The 20,050-nt window shown below is 35.0% G+C and overlaps 1 protein-coding gene across 2 annotated transcripts in view; it reads left to right on the forward strand.

Moving 5' to 3' along the window:
• The window catches only part of LOC135077965 (acyl-CoA:lysophosphatidylglycerol acyltransferase 1-like), a 542,351-nt gene that overhangs the window by 150,857 nt on the left and 371,444 nt on the right, over nucleotides 1-20,050 (forward strand). Inside the window, exons 2-5 of one of the 2 annotated variants that reach the window (XR_010258552.1) lie at nucleotides 2,530-2,666; nucleotides 3,008-3,144; nucleotides 3,633-3,820; nucleotides 4,378-7,349. Coding sequence is in view for 1 of the 2 variants with exons in the window: in XM_063972505.1 (XP_063828575.1) it covers nucleotides 2,530-2,666; nucleotides 3,008-3,144; nucleotides 3,633-3,820; nucleotides 4,378-4,611 (696 nt within the window). In the remaining variant the exon portion in view is untranslated. Of the gene's footprint in view, nucleotides 1-2,529; nucleotides 2,667-3,007; nucleotides 3,145-3,632; nucleotides 3,821-4,377; nucleotides 9,922-20,050 lie in introns of those variants that run through there. The other variant, XM_063972505.1, reaches the window with a different exon arrangement.

Here is a 20,050-nt window from a genome sequence, read left to right on the forward strand (position 1 = left end):
GAAAGGTGAAATACCAAACCCACAAACTACAAGGGACAACGTAAATGGCACCATGACAAAGAAAAACGCACCAGTTCGATTAAATCATCGGCCGTGTGGGGCCAAAGTGCATTCTCATCGGCTCTGTCGATAATATCCATTAGTGAGGCCAGGGTTGGCACTTCTTGAAACTATTTAAAGACTTATAAAAAGCTGAAGAGCCCATTTCGCACTTTTAATTTCTGAACGGGTGTATATCCTGTTTAACACCTTTACATATTTCACAATAACTGCCTCGGCAAGGCTTGACTACGCGCCGCGAACTTCGGTTAATTAATGCGTGAGGTGAATCGCGCAACAGTACATGAACGAAGTTTTTTTACTATATTTTTTCTAAATACATACTTTCTAGCCTATGTTTAGCAGAAAAAAATTAGGATTCTAATGGTCAAATATTTTTTCAAATTAGTCCAGTAGTTTTGGAGCCTATTCCCTTCAAATAAACGATCAAATTTTTTATCTTTTATTATATTAGTACAGATGATGGATAGATACGAGGCTATGGCATTTGGAAGTATCTTATTTATTTATTGGGCTTTTAAAAATCAAAATTATAACAAATGTCTACTTTCTCTGACAACCCTACTTCTCCCCTGAACGCTCCATCCGGGCAGCTCAGCATACCTTAATAGTTAACATACTGTATACATAATATTGTGTACATACAACAGCACATCAAACTTCACAATTTTATTGCAATATAACACTTATTACAACCACATAGATGCCACAGTTATAGAGATATAAAGAGACTAATGCGCTGAGTTCGAAACTCAGTGTCACATTAGAAATTCACACACACAAAGTAATCAATATATGTGCTCATTATCCACTGCAGTATCAGTACTCAACGTTCGGTTCGAATAATCTTTAGTACTACGCAAGCAATGTAAACTGTTTACACTATGACGTCGCTGCCGTCATCATTGCTGTCACGAGCAATGTGTTCCATTTTTCAACCGACTTCAAAAAAGGAGGAGGTTCTCAATTCGATCCGTATGTTTTTTTTTTTTTTTTTTTTTTTTTTTTCTATGTTTGTTACGCGATAACTCCGCCAATTATGAACCGATTTGAACAAATCTTTTTTCGGCGTATAGGTAATACCTCAAGGGTGGTCCCATTTAAATTTAATAATAAAAAAAACAACCCCCAAGGGTGGAAAATTGGGGATGAACTTTTTTATACGCAATATCTCCGCCGATTATAAACCAATTTGAACGATTATTTTTTTGTGTACTGCATACCTTCAGTGGTAACATCAAGGTAATAATTAGTTAACTAAAAAGCAAGAAATAAGTAAAATTTTATAAAAAAAAATAAAACCGACTCCAAAAAACCTACACTAAAACGTAGAAAAATAATTACTAATTACCTACTTATTTATTAGGACGAATTATTAATATTTATGTAGGTATACCATGATTGATACTTTTGGAGTCGGTGCAAGCAAACTTTACATGTTTCATAATCTTGGCACCGACTCCAGAAGTATCAATCATGGTATACCTACATAAATATTAATAATTCGTCCTAATAAATAAGTAGGTAATTAGTAATTATTTTTCTACGTTTTAGTGTAGGTTTTTTGGAGTCGGTTTTATTTTTTGGGCATATTGCAGCGACACCGGCCCCGCCCCCTTGTCACATCTCTCTTTAGTTTTTGTGATCTGTGTGCCACATTCATATTGAGAGCTGATTGGCAATTACTACTAGTTATACGGTTATCTGCCATGGGCCGAATGATATGTGTAACAAATCATTTTTATAGGGCTTAAGAGTACCTATACGGTTAGATTCGTGTAATAAATTTTAAATTTTTATGGAAACGTTTAACATTTTTCTAGTAAAGTGAAGACAATAACTTTATAGTACTTTCACTATTAATGATTCCATTTCATCTGTCTATCTGTCATCTGCGGGCACGGTAGTGCCCCTGCCAAGACGAGCCAAGCGTAGCGCAAAGGCCTACAATTATACAACCTACCACTTATTTTTACTAAGGTGTAGAGTTCGTGAAATTAGGCCTTGTAGATATTAAATTTTTAGCGTTAAGAGTCGCATCTCAAACTAATTTGAAAATTATAAATAACTTGATTGAAAAAAGCGAACTGCCTAAGGCGGGAATTGAACCCACGACCTTCCGCTTGCCGGGCGACTGCTCTTCCAACTGAGCTACTTAGACACTGGATAAACCCTTTGAAATTTTCAAGTGTAATACGCTGTTATGGCCAGCGTTTGTTTCACCAATGTTGGGTATACCTACTCTTAACGCACAGTCGTGGGTTCAATTCCCGCCTTCAATTTCAAAATAGGCCTTGTAGAGTTAGAGGGGCGTGTGCAGTTAGAAGCTTGGCCTAACTTTTTGACAGTGCGAGTCATTTGGTCTGGGTTTGTCAATATTTTCCATGAATATGTTTTGGTGGGATCTGTTTTCCCCGATTGTGCCAGAAAGAGGATTATGTTTTTCAAATTTATTTCTTTTGTTACCAGGGCAAGGCCAACCGGGAAAGGTCCCTCGAAGATCTTCGGCAGCACATCCACAGATACTACGTGCCGCTCGGTCGACAGTTCATGGTTCTGTTCCCGGAGGGGGGTTTCTTGCACAAACGGAGGGAAATAAGCCAAAGGTATGAACTTCTGATAAATAAATAGATATATTTGTCGTTGGTAATCAGTGTTATTTCAATATTTTACATTAAATGCATCTGATATTCTTCTGCATATTTTTTGTTTGTGGGTCCTGTGCTAATTCTTCTGGACTAACAGCCTGAACTGGTCTATGAGTTGTAATGGTGGAAACGAGTCTTGCAAATAGTATCGTATCGATTCGATCAAAAGTTTTATTTAAAAAATCACAACGAAGAACTCTCCTGATGAAAAATGATGATCAAGCTGAAGATGGAAGCGAGCTTCACTCGGAATCCTCAACCACAAATTTTTATTCTAAACTATGTTAAAATGATCACAGGTTTGCTGAAAAGAACAATTTACCAAAGCTGGAGTACGTGTCGCTGCCACGAGCTGGTGCCATGAAGGTCATCATGGAAGAGATCGGCCCCAACAAGAATAACATTGCTAGCACCTCTAAGGATAATTCTAAGAAAGGTGAGGCTAAGTGTTAACCATTCGAAAATAATTAACAGCAAAGCATTTTGGAACTAATAAAACATTATGATAATAATAAAACACAGGTTGAGTTGCACCATCTCCATCAACAAACGTCAGAAATCTGTTAAACTCCATACAAAAAACCGGTTATTGTTTAAAGTAAGTTGGTGCAACTCAGCCTTAAGACCACAGATTTTATACAATTGTCAATCGATTCTAGAAAATATGAAAAGATCACTACTTTCAAAAATAAGAAGACACTGAATTTGATGATATTTATTAATTCAATTATCTCAAATTGAAATAGCTGTCATCTATTGAAAGAGATTGCTTCCTAGTACCCCATTAAATTGTAGCATTCCAATTAGTTTTCTAACTGTCTAGTTTGTGTAGGGTGCAACAATTATTTTATAGAACAGAAGAACCCATGTAATTTGTCATAATTTTAATCTTCAAGTCTTTTACGTTTGATACAACATTTACAGACGGAAACTTCAACCAAAGCATCTCGCCCAAGATCATCGACAACAAGATAGGGGACAGCATCGAGTGGATCCTGGACCTGACCATCGCCTACCCTGACAGGGTGCCGCTGCATCTGCAGGACGTGGTCTGCGCCATCAGGCCGCCCTGCACCACGCATTTACACTATAGGTTATATCCTAGCAGCGAGGTTAGTAATATAATTTTCAATAACATCATTCAAAAAAGTAATTTATAGCTAAGAGACTCCATGATTCGTAAGATTCTTTCTTGGTATTTTTTTTTCGAATCCTTTGGATCCGGTTTTGAAGATTTCGAATTTGACTATGATCCTTGACTTGGTACATTAAGGCCCAGAACACACGGTGAAACGCAACTGCAACGAAACTGCAACTTCTAGTTACTTTTGAGTTGCATATAAGTTTCTGCCATAGCGTCCGTTGAGAGACCACACATGACGCGACCAGTTTGAAACCGGTTTGAACCCGTTTGCAGTTTCGTTGCAGTTGCGTGTTTTACCGTGTGTTCTGAGCCTAAGAGATGCGCCGAAGAAATTAAAATGTGTCCTTTCATTATAACTAGACTTTAGTATTATCTTCTTTCATTAAAATTTGTAATTTTGTATTTTATTATTGCCAACTATGTAAAATACCTACCACATGTTCTAGCCTGCACTCTAAAAACAAGAACGTCATAACAATTCAAAACTGTTTTGTGATCGTCACTAAAGTGGATCTTTTTCAACAGGTACCTACAGATACTGAGGGCATGACCAACTGGCTCTACGACAGGTTTATAGAAAAAGACAAGATGTTAGAAGAGTTCTACCGCACGGGCAGTTTCCCCTCAGGTTCTAATACCAACGTCTGCAGAACTGTCAGACAGGACAACCTTAGGTATCTGATTCTCCACCTCTTCTTCATAGCATCTACCTTCATCCAGTACAAGATGTTCTGTGGGTTACTTGAGCTTGTCTGGTAACAAATTTGAAGTTGGTTAGTCGTGAAACAATTTTGTATCTTTTGATAAATCTCTAGCTACCGTTTTGTGTTTAATAGTCTTAGTTACGATGATATCATTTCTAGATTTTATAATAATATGCATTTCTTAATTTATACGTTCTGGACCAGTTTTAGTCGTATTTTCTTCATTAGTGTCATTGTTAGTGTATGATAGTCGTAGAGAATTGCTAAATGGAACAACAAAAACTCTTTCTACCTCAATTAAACTTACAAGCCCTCTTTCCTGAAGTGTAGAACCTGTATTGTTAATGTATCATTAGCACCAGTGATAATAATTTAGTAAGTTATATTCGATCATAGACATTTCTTCTCAAATTATGATTTCACGACTAACCAACAATAGTTTTCATTGAAGATGGAGTTAGCAGCAATGGTTCTAATGCTTTATACCCATTGATTGTTTTGCTTCCTACGTTTTTTTTTATATTTTTTTTTTTTTTTTTTTTTTTCAATTTACATCAATAACTTTGCATATCTTTAACATAGTAACGCATTTAGTCTATGATAAATTTCACTTTTTTTACTTGGTATGCTTAAGTTACTATGGTAGGATTTGAAGTCCTGCAGCTTACTTTGCCATAGCAAAAACAATCAATGGTGAAAGCAAATTTTGCACTCATTCTAAGGTGCGTGGCGAAGTACATTTTTTATTTTAATTTCTTTTCCTAGGCTTAGTTTTTTGTTACGTTACCTCGTTGACATATCGCGACGGCTTAGTTGGTGCCGGTTTTGGCGCGGTGTTTAGGTTAGTGTAAGTTCACTTTCTAATTGTGAGTGCCGTGAAGCGATACACGATCAGTTTTATATTGTTCTACGGAATTTGTTACATCTGTTTCCTGATCGCTTTGAATTTTAGCCTTATTCTAAACGGGGTTGACATCAAAGTTGAATGCAGAACGTTTCTTTATAACTGCTTTGCTTTGGAAACTACCCAAGTTTTTTGAACATGAATCTATATCCCCTTTATTATTACTTATCACATCTGTAGTACTTAATAATGCACCCGATATTTTAACTTTGGACTCGATTTATGTACTGTCCTTAAGCTGATCGTGTGTACTGTGCTTTTCGGTGTAGGTATGTGTTAATCAAAGCGTGCTGTGACATACAAGTCAATATATAAGTAATTCTAACATAGGTATTGTGCTTGCGTCGAACCAAATTTTGATCCCTTGTGACAATAAAAAATGTTACCCTCCTATGCAGTCGGATAGGAAATAGTCGAGCCCTTTTTATCTTTCACCTTCACTTCCAAATTCTATTTAATCAGATTCGCTTCGAAGTTTGGATTCTTATAATGGAATTCTTTTTGGAATTGCCCGTCAATTCTTGATTGGAATTCTGAATAGTTAGGTACTCTCCAGTTACGGTGCTTATGGAATTATCAATTATTCAATGACGTGTGTAAGTAAAGTCTTATGTAAGTAGAATTAGGTGCTATTTTCCAACAAAAGTGTAAAGTTTTATGAGATTTCCTTTACAAGAGACTATCATTACCAGCATTTAAGTTTATGACTCATAAAGATCCTCCTCCTTTTTTGAAGTCGGTTAACAAAACTACCTATTATTTTATATCTGCATCTTCAGTGAATGATTCTAAGTGAAATATTACATATACAGGTACATTTTCTTTACTGCACACGTTTAATTATTTTTCAAAGCAGATTGTCTTTTTTATGATTTTAGAGTCGGGGCCATACATGTGAACTTTAAACTAGAACTATCATTTACAGAAAAATCATCGTAACTGGATAGAAAAATAAGGTTTCACCAAACCTCTATCAATGTCTAAATTAGAATTAAGTCACTGTAACACTAAGAATTAAAAATAAGAAGTGCGTTTTTTTATCGTTCCTTTACATGAATATTGTAATGTACAGTTATTCAGATGTGTATAAATGGTGTAGTTTTGTGGTGGAACATAAATACAAGATAATGCCAAACATATTTGCCGCAAGTGCCTAGGCTTATTGGTTCGTTAAAGGCTTACCTTTAATTTGAGAATTAGCAAATAACTAGGGGTCGATTCTTATGCTATAAATATTTAAGACTTTTTCAAAAATTTAAATTGTTTAAAATTTGCCGGATATTGTACCTACTTGAATGTTATAAACGGTGGTTCCATTCTACACAGTAAGCCTTCTATCTGGGAGCTGATTACAATCCCTGACGCCTCATGTGATTTTTTAACACAAGTGTTCGAAAACCTAAAAAATTGTTTAAAAAAATCAGCGTGATGCCTATGGTGAAATAAGAATTAATGAAAATTGTCTTTAAAATATAAACAAAAGGTTTAGTAATCTATAAATGCGATTATACCATGTACCTTTTTATTTACGAGTATACCTACTAATTTCAGATTGGAAGCCATCGTCTTTATTAGTGATATTTATAGTTAACAATTTTATTTATCGGCTGAGAATCGGCCCCCAGAAACGAGTGAAAATACAAAACGGTTGGATGTTGTGAGAGTTTACTCATAGATGTTTGTAAAAAGTGAACGCTTTCAAAGTGTGTAAAAATTATATTAAATAATATAATAATAAACAAATTGTAATAATAATAAGCTATACCTAAGGACCCGTACTATGTATACGTGGAGTTTGATGCGGAGCCTGATGCCTGTTTCAGTTCTTACTGATAAAGTGACTGATAGCTTACGAGGAACTTATCTGTCAGATAAAATACTAAGTCTTGGTCACAGATATCTGGCAGATAGTCACTGGTAATCTTCAACCTTCTTTATCAGGAAATACCTGAAAACTTAAATTGACTTTTGCAACAAAGTCCGCATATGCATGTATGAATTGTAGTAAAATTTTCGATCACATTCTGGCGTATTATAAGGAAATATATTATTAAAATTGTAAATCAATAGGAGTAAAATATTTTTAAATATGGGTTCGTTTTAGAAATTCCGTAGAAACGTGATGAATTTATCACATCCGACCAAGTTCCTTTTTTGTCCAAAACTTGTGCCTTTTTCAATGAAAGTAGCTTTTTAACCGTTTTCGTGCATTCCAATTAGAGGAATAATTTAAAACAGTTCTTAGATTTTTCTGTAAATAACATTTTACCTATAAAACACTCTGTACTCACATAATCTTTGATACTTTTATCATAAAATTAACACAGAATATTTAGCGTGTATATTTTAGCACAGAACATCTATCACACACAGACTAAAAATTTTGTTTCCATTAAAAATCATTTCCATCAGATGTAAAAAAATGAAATTTTATGTCAAAGCAGGGATTTAAAAATGTGTAACCAATACAAAATATTGATTAATGCATTAATTAAAATTAAAAATAATTGTAAGTACCTAATTGAATGAATTTGAGTGAGAATTATTGAACATTTGATGTCATTATCATATTAAGTGTATAGTGATGTAATGTCACGATTAAATTAACGATTTTTTTTCTATACATCATTGAGTTTGGTATGTACTAGAATGAGTGACTACTTTTAAGTTGTTATTTTCTTTTACTTTGAGTTAAGTTTGTCATTTTAAACCTAAGTTGTAGCAGACTTTTGTTATGCTTTCAGTGGTAGGTATGTACATTAACGAGCTGTGCGTTTTTTTATTTGCTTTTAGTTTTAATTGCTTATGTCGATATTGTCAAATGGCATGAAATGTCAGTTTTTGACAACGGTATTACCATTTTGACAGCAAATGACGCTTTCGACTCAGATCTTAGACGTTTGATGTTCAAATACTTAAAAGATATAACTAGGACCATTTTAGACATATAAAAATAGTGACACCAGTGATTCGCGTGCTTTTCACAATATCGCGATGTGTTTAAACAAGTCAGTTTCTATGACATAAGAAAAACAGATAATAATTCTGTCAAATGTGTAAAAAAAATCTTACGTCTACGGTCTTATAAAGCTATTGAAGTCAATGCGATGCTGTTGTACCCACTATGAGCTATATTAGTTTATATGTTGTTAAACACTGGATTTTGTATGTGATCCTTTAAACAGTGATGAAGGTTCGGTATCCTTAGTAAACGAGTGTGATAGGAAATATAAATCATTGATACAGTCATAGCAAATAGTGGAAATTTCAATGCTAAATGTAAAAAATCAAAATTAATATAAATAGGAATTAGGTTAATATTAAAATACGAATTTATTAATACATAGCCATCTATAATATAATTTCTTTACTTACAAAATTTCTGAAATACTCTAACACACTAATATTTCCATTTCCATTACTCAATAGAAATCCCATTTTTATTTTTGGTTTTAAAGTTAATTTCAAAATATTTACTAATAATTATGTAAGTTTTTTTAAGTTGTTCCATTTTTACGCTGACTGTATCAGAATCATTAATTTGGAAATTGCCAATTATGTTACTGTCTCATATAAATTGATTGTGTTTACATTTTTGGCCATTTCTGATTGGATGAAACTTTAGTTAGAATGTTTTTGAAACAAAATTAAATGTTAATCATTAGCCAGATCGTGTCAATGTCGGTCTAAGTCCTAAATGTATTTTTAATGTTGCAACATCAATTAATTTCCCAACGTGTTTTCAATTAAGTAGGTATTCAGCGAATCAGAAATCAGATATTTCTGAAAATCGGCCCCGACTCAAATATCTGTATTTTCTTTGATATTCGGTGGAAATAATCGGATAATGTGTGTTTACCATTTTATACTTGAAGTATTTTGATCCGATTGATCCGAATTGTATGCGTGTTTATCAAAACATTTTTTGTGTTAATTGATCTATTCACATCATGCGCGTGGATTTTGGTATAATTGGAGAAAAATCGTATAGATAGGTACTTAATTAAAATATCATACTTTCAGGATATAATTTCGCATATAAATAATCCGTTCTCATGATGTGTGTAGAGTTTTAGGTGTGAAATCAAACGGCATCAAGATTTGGCACTTACTTAGATACTTTATTCTACTACTTTATAGTTAGGAGATCATTCTAGTCAGACTAGGCGTATTCCTACATTTTTTACCTACATTTTCCAATAAACCATTGTATAAACGCATCTGGATCATTTTAAAAAACTTTATTAATTATTTCACTTCGACGCACCAATTTTTTGAAATAAAATTTTATGTAGGCATTAAACTTGCGTTTCAAAGGAGTGCGCCTTCTGTACTTGTGTCATGCTAATGTTACTCTTTGGCCAGTTTCGATGCCGTTTGGGCCTGCATTCGCTTAGCTGTACATATTATACTTACGGACATGTCCACTGTTTGTCAATAAAGCACGTTTGTGGCACTTAATATGTGGGTAGTTTTATTTCTTCATAATAAAAAAACTTCATAACTGTACATTGTTAAATAATTTCTTTAATTTTAAAGTCTGTGTGGATTTGTATAAGTATTTCAGGGTCATATTTTTCTTTACAGCCATTGTAATTTTTCGAATCTAAGACAAAAATAAAATAAATGTTTTATCAATCTATTTCATCGATATGCGAGTTAATAAATACCAGTCCAAAAATACGAAGTCCGCAATATACGGCGGCTGTGCAATACAGACAGACGTGACAAAATATAAAGGATGTAGGGTCACACTTTATCGGCCGGTGGAAAGCACGTACGCGTGTTTGCCGACGTCCCCATCAGTCGTATATAGGAATTTCTGGCTATCCAGCTGTGGTACAAAGGGGAGATTGGGCGTTGCATATCTGTACTTATTTGAACTGTTATTGATTTTTCTGCGTTCAGTAATAATTTTATTTTAATTTTTTTTACATGAATAATTCTTGTATAGTCACTGAAAATCAGCATCAGGATCATTAAAGTCACTGTGAACCTGTAAAAAGGAAAAACATAATTTAAAAAATAATGAAAATTTCAGGATAGATTGTCGAAATAACCATAATATTTTAACGTTCACTACTTTTTAGATCATCTTTACCATCAAAAATGCATAAAATGACTAAAATACAAAGTGTACATTCAATATTATAATATCCTATCCGGGAATCTAACTAGAGTTCGTAACTAAAAAAACACTGAAGCATTTTTACCTTTTGAAAACGTGTTAACGGTGACAATATTGCAATGATTAAAATAATATTGATGTATGGCAACACGACAAATTTTTAAAAGCCTCCAAAGCCCGTCTGTCTATCACGTCGTCACGTACAGATGTTTGCCCACGTTTCCATCAGATCTATATAGAAATTTCTGAGGAAAGCTCCTGTGGGCTGAGGATAAAGCGTAGGCGGGATACTTTTGTTATTCAAGACTTAATATTTTCCTAGAAAGTGATTTTATAAATTACCTAATTTGCTTCAAACACTTAATTTCTTGTGAAGAGAGGTTAACGCCTCAAAAATCTTTGTTAGAAAGTTTTCTGTTTTCTGAGATTTTGCTATGCTACTTTATGTAGGCGTCTCTATTGAGTGTTCTATTCTCATTTAGTCAGAAAAGTTTTAGTTCAATAAACATAATTTACTAGGTATTGCTTTAACTTTTACTAACTTATTTTTCTATTTCAATACGTCACGTGTTTGGCCTGATATTCCTTGATAATCGTAATAAATCTGTGACTGTTTTGATCTAGTACCTAAATCAAGGTCTTACAGAAGTTTTGTCCGTCATTAGGTAAACGGTTTGACGAACAATAGTTTTTGCAAAATGGTGTCATCACATTGTTTAGTTTTGTATGCGATTTTTTTCGTTTAATAGTCGAACATTAATTTATTTTCAGGGGCATAGGATTTCCTTGGCTAAAATGTTTCTTGTTGTGAGGTCATATACCTTTTTTGATTTCAGGCCTAAGACTTGTTTATCTGATTGAAAATGTGTGTGCAATCAAAAGACTGTTTGTCAACTCCATCACAAGGGTTTTGCCCTCTCCAGACTTACGCCAAAAACTGTTTTGACACGCGAAATCCACATTCCCCCATGTTTGAATAAGATGTCATGGAAATGCTGTGAATAAACTACAAGACGAGCGCAAATTGAAATAGAATTATTTGCTTTGTAAGAGGACTTTTTCTGAATATACTCGGATGTTTTATTTGAAGATATTTCGACATTATTGTATTTTTTGTGCTTACCTATTGGAAATTGGAGGCTGCTGTTCAAGATGAATTTGAGAATTACGGGTGAATCAGTTTTTGTCACGATTCACTATCAATAATGCAGGAAAAAAAGACGTGGTTTTCCCATGATTGGCAGATTTGCCAGACCGTAAGTTATTTAGCCAAAATGGCGTCTACTGCTGGACAAAGACCTTCCCCAAGGATTTTCACAACAGCCGGTCTTGCGCTGCCGCGCTGCCTGCATTCATGCGCTTCCCGTGACCTTCACTAGATCGTCGATCCACCTAGTCTTATAATTAGCATGTCCCACTTGCGCCGGAGGTAGATGGGCCTAATGGGTATCGAACAAGTTGAATAGATATCTTTCTTGGATCATTGTTTGTATAACGTCATATATCTACGTATCCTTTCTCTTACAGCTATGAAAACCACCTAAGCTTAATCGCAACAAGTGGTCCTGATAGCAATCTTCTCGCAAATGATTAATGGAAGAGCGAACGCCAATATCGAAGTATCTATCATCGTTAGGTTTGTCGATGTAGGGCAAGTCACTAGTGTAATAAGAGTTTATACATAATGTATGTAGGTAACTAATTAGAAATATAAGGTAGAGGTCAGGTGATGGCAAATGACAAGACTTCTACCCGACAGCACTTCCACCCCCATCACTTAGATGGTTGGCAGTCCACAACAGTACGTTTCTCTAGAAACTTCCTGCCCCGTACAACCAAACTGTGGAATGGACTGTCGTCTGCGGTGTTTCCGGACGGATACGACCTGCAAGCTTTCAAGAGGAGAGCATATCTTCACCTTAAAGGCCGGCAACGCACCTGTAACGCCCCTAGGTCTGCGGGTGTCTATGGGCGACGGTAATCACTTACCATCAGGTGATTCGTCTGCTCGTTTGCCTCTGTCACATAAAAAGAAAAAAAGACTTCCGCCTGTATTCACAAACATAACTATGAGGTCTCACAGTGCAGGGTGAAACACGACCAGTCAGAGCTCCATTCAACGCTGTGCTTTCGATTTTTTGATTCACTTAAGCAAGCATCGTTTGTGAATACGGGCGTTAGTATTTGTGAGTTTTGCATTGAATAATATGGGATTGCGTTTGATTCATCCATACCCATCAGTTGGGTAGTTGTTAATTTAGCAATGATTGCAGGACTTCTGCAGGACAATAACTCTCTATTCAACAAGAAAATCCAATGAATTTCCAATTCATCACCAAGTAGGTACTTATTGAATGATGAAAATAAAGAAAGTGACGTCATAGACATGTATTGCCATTTAAAATATTAATATGACACGCATGTTGACAGCTCATAAAAATACATTAACAATTAATTGCTGATGTCAATTTATTGTATCCTAATAATAAATACCTACTTATTTTTAATCCCTACTTATCAAATAATTAACTCAAACACCATGAAATAAGCTAAAACTATCGCGAGTGTTCCTCAAATGTTGAACTACCCACATTATGGGGTGTGAAGTATAGCGCCAGGATGGCATAATCACTTACGGCTCGGTACGTTATCTCACACCCAAACCACTTTGAACCCCCATCGTCTGGTTTAAGGTTCTTAATTATTTGATTTTACTCTTAATAACGATCAAAATTAACGTATTTTTTTTTATTTTAAGAAAATAAAATGCTTATATACAAAGATTAGAATATTATTGTTTATTAAATAACGCAAATAACGTTATGTTATTAATAATTAATAAAAAAATAGGTAAAATAACGTTAAGCGTTATCCGTTATTGATTTTTAATCTGCATAAATACTTTTGACAATATTATCTTAAACACCATCAGGGTGCGGAAACTTCCATACAACGGTCATCGAAGTGAAACTTGCTTCCAAACAGCGACATCGGTGAATAAATTCAAATACTTTTTAACTACCCTAAAACGCTCTAGATGTCGCTGCTCCTGTTTCCTTCATATTTTCATTTTTTTCCTAATTAAAATATATTTGAGAATATTGTTAATTACAATGTGAAAACTTTTTTTAAATGAAATTAATTTGTTTTAATTTAAAACTGAACGGTGACATTTTTTGTTACAATTTACATAATAGAGTAGTAGAAATTACTATTTAACATATGGCAACTTTGTTCTTCCTCCAAAATGGCCGGTGTTGTTTTTGTTATGTTAAATGCATTGAAATGCATTCTTGTTTTCTTAGCCATCATTTAAGTGTTCTGTGGCCCTATTAAAGTATTGAAGAGTCGTCGAGTCAAATTCAAGTTCATTCCTTCGTACCTGCTGCTGTTCTGGTTCATCGGAGTTTTGTTCGTTCCTTCGTGAATCGCGAAGAAACTTTCTGTTATGTTCACAAGTGATCTGAGTTTTCTCAATGTGCAAATGCTTTTTTAGTGTTGTTGAAAACTTTGCGAAAAGACGCTTTTGGTGTATAATATTATGTGTGTTCATAAATAAAGTAAAATTATTAAATTCAAAAGTTTTTGTTTACTTATTTGCATTTCCATGTGCAATGTAGAATTTTTCCAAATCCATTGTTTTGAAAATAATACAATACGTACACCATAAAGATAAATATTTTCAAAATAATGGATTTGAAAAAATTCTTCATTGTACATCATAAAAACAATAATTCTTTGAAGGTTATGAGGGCCTATGTGTGCGTGAACTGTGTGTATGTGTGCGTGGACTTTATGTATGTATGTGTGCGTGTACTATGTATGTATGTGAGCGTTACGTACGTAGGTTAAGTACAGGGAATTTAACACCAGGCTGTCAATTAGTAGGTTCAAAAATTTGACAGAGAGGGTTCTCTATTTCCTATGTATTACTTTTCTCTATGAACACCATCGTCCATGAAAATAAATTAAATCACTATGGTAATCAGAAATAATAAACATTACTAACCGATTCAACATCCCCATGGACCTATAAAAAAGGTCCATGAACAACCCATTATTTTAACAGTTTGTCAGGTATGGAGCATTTTCTTTATAGTCAATATTGGTGGGTAGACCAAAATTTTACTTGCTTTAATTTATTTCTGTCAATTTGTTTAGTTTTGTGCCGGTCGTCAATGAGCGCACTCGGCGTGTGCTCACGTGATAATAATTTAATATTTCATCAAATTGTCGTGTGTGTTTATATTCTAGTGTTCCTAGTGTGTTTGTTTATTGTATTTTTATCGTAAATATGGTGTCGTGTTAAATTTATTTCAAACATTTTTGTGAAAGTGCAGTGAATTTAGTGTGTTTTGGAGTGATGGAGAAGGTTATATATGGAGCTACTGTTCGTCAAGTAGGTAAGTGATATTTTTTCTCTTTCAATTAAAAAACACTAATTTTGCCATTTGATTAAATACTGGCGGGTGCCAATTGAATTTTTACTGGTTTTCCTGGACAAAGTGAATTGATTCATTTTGAAAAATGTTAAGTAGGTACACAACACACGTAGGCTTTGAAACGCCTAGGTAAATTTTTTGGGCAATTTGATACTACGAATATTTTCCCAATTCCGTACACTCCGTTCCATCCAGACACGTTGCGTTTACGATGTAATACAATAAAGGCTAAATACGAAGGCGGAGGGAAGCTGAAAATCGCTCTCAACCTGTAAATAACGTTTTCGCGAGTGCCGTAAAATGGATAATAGACACGTGTCGCGTTTGAAGGGTTAGGAAAGTTCTAGAAGGAAAATATTATGAAATTAATAAAAAAACATAATATGTTACGTGCAAGGAATTAGAAACTCTTCGTAAAATACCGTGGTTGACTATAACTTCAACATTAAAACTAATAATAAAAACATTCTGGACAGGAATATATTATTAGTAAATAAATAAGTCAGTCACTTTGGTTTTCCTGCGGTTATCTCCTCATTTCTGATTCGATCACGCAGGGGAACTCCGAGCAGGCCTCCCACTAGGTGGACCGACGATCTGTTGAAGGTCGCGGGAGTTGCTTGGATGCGGGTGGCGCAGGACCGGTCATTGTGAAAAACTGTCCAGCAGTGGACGTCTTTCGGCTGAAACGAACGAAAATAAGTAAACAACTAATGACAACTGAAATAAATCCTTGTTATGAATAATGCTGAGTAGAAATACTCGTGTGTAAGGATTAAAGCAGCTGGAGTTGTTGTATGATACACAAACTGTCATGTCTATTATCAATTTTTAATAGGTACGAGTACATCAATTTCGCGTATTTTAAATATTGGTGGTGCCTTCTAATATCTTATTGGCTCTACAAAATAAGCCCATTTTGCGAAGAGGCCTGAAGTCGATTTTGTATCGACAAAGGAAGCGTTTATATTTTTATGACAACGTATACTTTTTATCTTACGTTTAATATTTTATTGGTTCAAACACAGAAGGTTCAGTAAATTGCCATTTCGTTCGTAATTACCCTCGAGCTCATTTTGATATTAGGGCATTTCTACTGTACGGTGTATTTTTTCTCAATTCGGTGCTAAAATTTATATTTAGTTTTTTAAGTAGTTTCAATACAAAAAAATAAATGTTACTCCATTCTGAATGTAAAAATAGCATTGTCACTAAATATTGTGAAGTGGTTTATGAGAAATGTTAAGCATCGAATTGAGAGAGCACCGAATTGAGAAAATGAATCTCGGAATTGAGAAATGAATCTCCAAATATAAAAATCGCTCCGCAAACTTAGAATTGATGACATTATGAAGAAATACCTAATGTATTTCAATAATTAATATAATAAATACTTAAAACGTTTTGATATCTGATTGCTGGTCTATTAGTTAGATGGTTCATTTTAGGTTTATGTGTCTGAAATACCAATGGAATAAAACAAAAATCCTAATCAATATGTTCAATTTTTTAATAAGGAAGTATAATAAATTCTTAATTTTTATATAATATTATTTAAATTTTATTTAAATAAAACAAATAAAATACATAACACAGGGTCTCTTTGTTTATTTATTCTTAACCTTAAACATAAAACAAATATTGCAAAACCCAAGAGCTAGATTGACCTGACACTATACCGAAGATATTATATAGGACGTCAGTTTGTACACGATTAAAATGGCACTCAAATAGCTGAAATACAACAAGGCACCAGGTGTTACGGCATTATAGCTGAGCTTCGCCGGTACTAAAGGCTCTACAGAAGCAGTTCAATTCCGTCATTCTCGAAGAAAAAACGCCTCCAGCATGGCACAGAAGTGTGGTGATAGCATTATAGACTCATCTCACTTATGAGGCGTGTTTACAAGCTGTTTTCGAGAGTCCTTACGAATCATCTCACTAGCAGACTCGACGACTTCCAGTCTTCCGAACAAGCTTGTTTCCGAAAAGGCTTTAGTATTATGGTACACACACAGGTACGCTACGGCAGATTATACAGAAGACCAAGGAGTCGCGATATCGGGGATGATATCGGAGTCATGGCCTCCGTAGAGCCTTTCAACAAGTGGGTCTTAAAATTAACATGGACAAGACAAAAATCATGTCAAATGTCCGTGTTGCACCCACTCCTGTGAAGGTTGGAGACTACACTCGAAGTTGTTGACAATTGTGTATACCTGGGACAAGAGTCCAGATAGTTAGGTCCAACTTTGAGAAAGAGGTCTATTGCTGAATTCAACTCAGCTAAGCATCGATCGGGAAGCTTCGCTATTACGTCTGAAATACCGCAGAGTCTTAAGACAAAAGTCTTCTACAAGTGTGTGTTGCCAGTGATGATGTATGGATGTGAAACTTGGTCGCTTACTATGAGCCTAATAAGAATCAGAAATGTGAATTTCGGCAAGAGAACCAAAGTGACCGGCATAGCCCGTAAAATTGCATAAATCAAGTAGCAGTGGGCGGGGCACATAGCTCGTACAGATAATGGCTGTTGGGACTGAAAAGTTGTCGAGTGGAAACCACGGACCAGTGAGCAGGCCCCCACTAGGTAGACCGACGATCTGGTGAAGGTCGAGCGAAGAACCTAGAAGAATTATTTTAATAAGATAGCAATAGCAGTGTATTTTTTTTAATGAAACCTCAAAAAATTAGTTTTATTGTCTTCTGTCCAATGACTGGTACGGTCCAATGATTGGTAGTTCACCCTATTATTATGCTCTATTGATTTCATTATCATTTTAAGTTACACAAACAATTTATAGCACAATAAAAGTATCTATTTTCATTTAATATCAATTCGGTGTACGTGTTTTCTCAATTCGATGCCCCATATTCCGCGGAATTGAGATCCACGGAATTGAGGAAAAATCACATTTCATCAAATTACTCGAAAATTTTATAAATTACAACGATTTCTACCAAACGTAATGGCAGATATCAGTTAAATACTTAATTAATTCAGCAGTAATCTCATTAAATACTTCATGAACATTATTAATGTAGCACACCGGTTTGAGAAATGACCAGTGACCAAAAATTCTGAGTGATTTCAAACCTCTGAAAAATGCTCCTCAAAGCGACTGATCCCTCTTTTATACTGCTCGACCACTCGAGTGCAACTGCTAGTTTATGGGAATCAGGCGTGGGTGTTCGTATTGTGCGTTGTTAGTGATATAGGAGCACAAAAGTAAAAATCACGGAATTGAGGCACACACGTCGGACAAAATTTAAATGTGTTACTGTATTAAAACCCAAGGACTTGCAATAAAGAAACTCATTTATATAGCTTTATTAACTATCCCTTGTTCTGTGAATGTGGGTTTCATAATGGGGAAGTTATTATTTCAAAAGTTATGAAGCAAAAACGAGTGAATTCTGGAAACCGGACACTCCATTTTAGGCCAAATTTCGCCCGTTTTTGAACTTTCGGATTTTTTCAAGGCGAGATGTAAAACCTGGCGGTATTCTAAATATGCTCTCCATCAAGTCAAGAGTCCTATAAATACGTGTAATTTTTTTCAAGTCCGTACTTCAATTTTAAAGGTACTTTTTTCGCCCCAGTAGGTCGATCGGTCGTCCCCGTAGAAATGCCCATTACATTTTGAATTTCGGAGTAATAAGAATTCGGTTTGTTTGTTCTTTCCTTTATGTAAACAGTCGATAGCACATCGGATTACATTTCTATTGAAAAGTCGCCTTTAATGCTACTTTATACGTTGTCAGTTGTTAGTGCCCTTGTGTGTACTGTACAATGCCAACATGTCAGAGGTTATTGCAAAATGACACTAATAATTATTATTACATGTACAGATGACAGTTAGGTACATTAAATTATGCAAAATTTTAGTGAAATCCGTTCAGTGCTTTCAGCTGTGGGTCTATAGATCTGTCAGTCATTTATGGTTGCCTTTAAAGCTTAAACCACATCAACGCGTGCAGATCGCCATCGCCGGCGCGATCAAAGACCAATGACAGGTCGCGCGACCCATGACAGGTCGCGCGACCCATGACAGTCCGCTGTCATTGGCCTATGATCGCGCCGTGATCCCGCTGGCAATGGCGATTTGTACGCGTTGGTGTGGTTGAAGCTTTACATATACCGATATTACGCGATGATAGCGAAAACAAGTATAGTAGTTTTCGTATATTGTGCCCGAGGTTCTGAATTAAACATCTTTCATTATCTAATCAAAGCTTAATGCCAACTAACTAACAAAGACTTACTTAGCAGACCCCAACAGACCCAAACCCGCAACTACTCCCCACATTACACCGTCAAACCTATTAATACTGCCTCTACCCGCAATAATTTCATCACAAGACGTCACTCTCAGGGTAAGAGGCCAATAACAGAAGCAACATATTGAATACGGGAGGCTGGAGAGTCCTCCACGGGTAAACAAAGCACTCCACGCGATATTAAAGTAAAAATAAACTATGACAATGCCGTATGGGGAAAGATTATAGCGAATATTTCGTTTTTATGTTACGTTTTGGTATTTATAACTACTGAAAAAAATATTCTTCGTGTCGAAAAGAAGAAGAATACTTGTTGCTACTGACAACGCCACTCTTGTGGCGGAGTTTTGGGCTGACACTGTGTAGGTTTGTTGTCGACACGAAAAGAAGAAATAAATATTAGTTGTTTATATTATTCTGATTATAAAACGTTTCGGTTGTGGTGCTACAGTCGATTCAGACCAGAGCTGGAATTGTGTAAAGCAATTGTAATCATTTGACAGTTTAACGTACGATAAAATCCGTTAAACAAAGCGTTTGACAGAATAATCGTACGTTATGAACTGTCAAATGATAACGATTGCTTTACACAATTCCACCTCAGATGTTCTGAGTTTCAAATGTAATAGGAGGCGAAAGTTTCACATCTCATCATCATCACTTCATTATTTTGGAGGCAAATGGGGGAATCAAATCTTATATCAACAACTAGATTTTGTAGTATCACTATGCTTCGCGC

Source organism: Ostrinia nubilalis, chromosome 14 (assembly GCF_963855985.1).
Source record: "Ostrinia nubilalis chromosome 14, ilOstNubi1.1, whole genome shotgun sequence".
In the NCBI taxonomy this organism is placed as follows: domain Eukaryota; kingdom Metazoa; phylum Arthropoda; class Insecta; order Lepidoptera; family Crambidae; genus Ostrinia; species Ostrinia nubilalis.